The 4,220-nt window shown below is 37.1% G+C and overlaps 1 protein-coding gene across 1 annotated transcript; it reads right to left on the bottom strand.

The window, feature by feature from the left end:
• Window positions 1-3,188: 3,188 nt before the first annotated feature.
• Window positions 3,189-4,220, bottom strand: LOC137955184 (glutathione transferase GST 23-like). Its single transcript, XM_068802052.1, has 3 exons — window positions 3,912-4,220; window positions 3,866-3,871; window positions 3,189-3,635 (listed from the first exon to the last, which is right to left on the bottom strand). Exons 1-3 carry the CDS (start codon window positions 4,218-4,220, stop codon window positions 3,189-3,191), a joined length of 762 nt encoding a protein of 253 aa, XP_068658153.1.

Below are 4,220 nucleotides of genomic sequence, written 5' to 3'. Positions count from 1 at the left end.
TGTAAATCTAATCATACTTCTATCGATTTTTTTCCTCTTTTCTTGTGAAGGATCTTCGCATGAGGACAACAGTTCTACAGGGTTCAAATAAGAATGGCATGTATGAGTGGTCGTCATCCTTAGCCTAGTCTTCACCATTAGAAACCTTTTTCCAGTGTCAAGACCACTTTGCCTGTATGACATCATCGCTTAGGTCATTTGTCCTCTCCAATTCTAAGGCATGTTGTTTATACTTTTCAGTCAGATTTTTCGCATCCTTTAACTTTTACTTTCAATTATAATTCTTGTCAATGCAATAAAACTCACTAATTACCATTCTCCCACTTGTCTTCTCTTCTTTCCCACTTAACATTATTTTCTTGGTTGTCTGGTCCTCTCCTATTTATTCTATTGATGATTTAAAATATTATTTTATTTTTGTCAATCACTTTACAAAGTATATATGGTTTTACCCTCTCAAAAAAAAATCATATGTGAGGATGTAATGCAGTGTCTTCGTTTCTGGCTATCAATGATATTTTTCATCTCACTTATCCTCCACATACACCTGAACACAATGGGTATTGTAAATGACCTCATTGTCATATTGTCGAAATATGTTTGTCTCTTCTTTCTCAGGCATCCTCACTTTTATCTTACTGATCATATGCTTTCTCCATTGTTCTCTATTTCATTAATTGCTTACCTACGCTTTATCTTCTTTCACCATATACCAAACTTCTTGACCCTCCTAACTACTCTAAATTTTGAAGTTATGGTTGTCTCTGTTATCCGTGGCTCAAGCCATACTCCCACAAACTCACTCCACATTTCTTTCTTTGTATCATTCTTGGGACTCTACCGGTCAAAGTGCCTATTTATGTTTTGAACCCACCACCTCTAGTCTATATGCGTCATGTCATGTTAAATTTATTGAGTCTATCTTCCCCTTCACTACATTTTAGTCTCACCTTGACCGTCATTCGTCTGACACACTCTCCCACTGGTGTTCCTTTGTATCCTTACTTTCGGTTACTAGCACATCAACCACAACTTCGATCCCTACACCCTCTGTTAGCTCCATTCAAGACCTAGCACCTAACCCCACTCAAACACCTCCCTCATCGACTGACCCACACCCATCACCCCTACTTGGCTCCTCCCCTCCCCGTGTTATTGTCACCAGATCCAATAACAACATTTACAAGCTTATCCAAAAATTAAACCTCACAGTTCAACTTCCTACATCTGCCAACCGTGAATCAACAACAATGACTCAAACTCTCATTGATCCCAGATGGCATCAGGCTATGTCTGAGGAGTTTGATGCTCTTGTTCAAAATGGGACATGGGAACTTGTTCTCTTGGATCCCTCGCAGAATCTGGTTGGTTGCAAATAAATTTTTCTTACAAAATATCTATTTGATGGCTTTATTAACAGGTACAAGACTCGCCTAACTGCCAAAGGGTTTCACCTGTGCCCTGGGGTTGATTATCATTAAACCTTTAGTCCTATTGTCAAACCCACCACTATTTGCATTATTCTTAGCCTTGCCATAAGTCGTGGCTGGTGGCTTCGACAACTTGATGTCAATAATGTGTTTCTCTAAGGTACCCTATCTAAGGATATTTTTATGAGACAACCATCAGGCTTCATTGATCATGATCATCCTCACCATGTCTGCAAACTTTGCAAGATTATCTACAGTCTCAAGCAAATCCCACGTGCTTGGTATCATAAGTTGTGCTAAATTCTTATCACCTTTTGCTTCACCAACTCTCATGTAAACTCCTCTCTATTTATCTTTCGCACAGGTATTATTGTGTTGTATATTCTGGTCTATGTGGATGACATCTTTATTATAAGAGACAATGATCAAGCTATTACAACATTTATCCACCTTCTAGCTCAGCACTTTTCACTCAAGGATCTTGGTTCCTTGACTTACATACATGAAGTGATATCGCTAATAAATTTCAAAGTGTTGTTTTTCAAAATGTTTAAATTTAAAAACAAACACTTTATGAGTGATATCAAATCCTCTTATTGGTTACTCATGTAAATTAGATCCTTTCCCTCTTATACCATTTTGAGCTCTTCTCTGTCTCCAACAAGCATTTTCCACTTGACTTCTCACGTAAAAATTTTAGGCCTACTCTTTTGAGTACTTTAAGTTTAGGCCTCCAGCATAAGATATTACGATAAACACATCAACTTTACGTATCTAGAACAAATCAACTTATACATTTGCATATAATAGATCAATATAACAAGATATTATGCAGTTATTATCAACTATGAGAAGCTCTTATTTCCATTGTTTTTGTGCAACGTTTGTGTATGTTTAATAAATGTATTCTTGCTTTATTTCAAATTATACATGGTTTTTACTTGTGGGCAACCTAGTGCCTTTTTCAGGAAATGTTGGAAAGACATTTCTAGGATAAATACGTTTCCAGGGATAATTAGTGCCTCATGTTTCTTGGAAACACTTTTCTAGTTGGAAATTCTTATCAGTTAAATCATATAATTTTTCAAGTAAGATTTTCCGGCAAAGATGGGGGTAAATTACATGAAATTTTTTTGAATAAGTATTTGACAATTGATGCTATAATACTTTCAAGACAAGGCAATTTTTCTTGACAATTTTGTATTTGATATTTATTTTACTGTAAATTTATTGGATAAGTACGTTAATGTATAAGATTGATTATTAATATCTATTTATTTCTCTGAAAAAATACTAACAGGTCCATTTAATTTTTCTTAAAAATTTCTAAAACTTTCTATGTAATTTCCTAATAAGGCACTAATAGAATTTTATGAGAAGGTTTCTTGAAAATGTGTATCACATGAAAAATATTTCTAGCTTTTCCTGGATATAAATTTCCAATCAGGACTACTAACGGGGCTTAAGTGTTACAAAAGAAATTGTTCTGTCAATCTATTATCAAATGTGCTTGCACCATATTTTGCATCCTAAGCATATCTCGAGTTGGTCCTGTTAGCAAATACCTTGGAACCCCCGTCTCCCATTTTTATGATCTACTTAGATTACATCCACAACCGGCACCAATAATGGAAATTAGATCTTTTTTCCTTTGTAGCGCATAATCACTTGTAAACATTCTAACCTAATTCCTTTAAATTTTCATCTAGTCAGTTTCAAAATGAAAGGTATGCACATCACTACATTTTGTTTATATATTCACGTAATTTTACTATCATATGTCTTACATAAATGACATTTAAAGTCGTAGAATTGCCCTTCACATGAGCAAATCTCGATGCCATTGTTATTCATCATTGCCTGAATAAAGTACATAAAGCCGAATGCCTCGAAGATGATCAACTCCTCTCGAGGGGGCAAGTTCTCCTTGATGACAGGGACATCCAAGAAATTTTTACCCCATGCACAAAGAGACGGAAACCGGAGTGCCTCAAGCAGCTTCACGCCGCAGACTTCTTCTATTACGGGTAGCCAGTAGGGAATCCAACCCAGAGCCAAATCTCCGTATCCGATGGTCTCTCCGCCGAGAAGTTTCTTCCCTTCAAGAGCTTTATCCAGCACTGCCAGTGCTTCTAGTGCCGGTTCAATGGCCTTTTCTTGCTTTTCTCCCTCGTTGACAAAAACTTTGCAGATAGTGTCCCACAACTGCACAAAGAATATTCTTTTAGCTTTCAGTCTCAATTCCTCTCGTCGTATTCTAAGTTTAATACTTTTTACGAGACATAGAATACTTGCTCACCCGGAAGAATCACGAGAGCAGAGTAAGCTAAAGAGTGTTCTAAGACAAAAAGATCAATGCCAAAAAAGCCAAGCTTTCGAAGATTACTAAAGTTACAAGTTAAGAAATGTTCTTGCAGGCTTTGGCGGTGTTCGACCAAACACTTTGGAAGAAACAGGAAATAAATTAAGAGATTTGATTACCTTGCCGTCAACGTAATGAGCCCAATACCTCGCTCTAGCTCTTTCTAAAGGATCTTCAGGCAGCAAAGGGTTGTCTCTCCATACTTCGTCGATGTACTCGAGAATGATTAGTGATTCTGGGAGTGGTTTCTCGTTGTGTACAAGCACAGGAACCTTCTTGTAGACTGGATTGCTCATGAGCAGAGTGGGACTCTTGTTCTGGAGATCTTCTTCAATGTATTCATATTCGATCCCCTTGAATTTGAGAGCCCACACTACCCTGAAGCAGAACGGCCGAGCAAAGGCTCCAACCAATTTCACTTCACCCAT

Source organism: Aristolochia californica, unplaced genomic scaffold (genome assembly GCF_029961685.1).
Source record: "Aristolochia californica isolate CCGP_79_NKW_82.1479 unplaced genomic scaffold, dmAriCali1.0.hap1 SCAF_2, whole genome shotgun sequence".
Taxonomy (NCBI): Eukaryota; Viridiplantae; Streptophyta; class Magnoliopsida; order Piperales; family Aristolochiaceae; genus Aristolochia; species Aristolochia californica.
The sequence above is the reverse complement of the archived record's forward strand: the minus strand, read 5'-3'. Positions and strand labels throughout refer to the sequence as shown.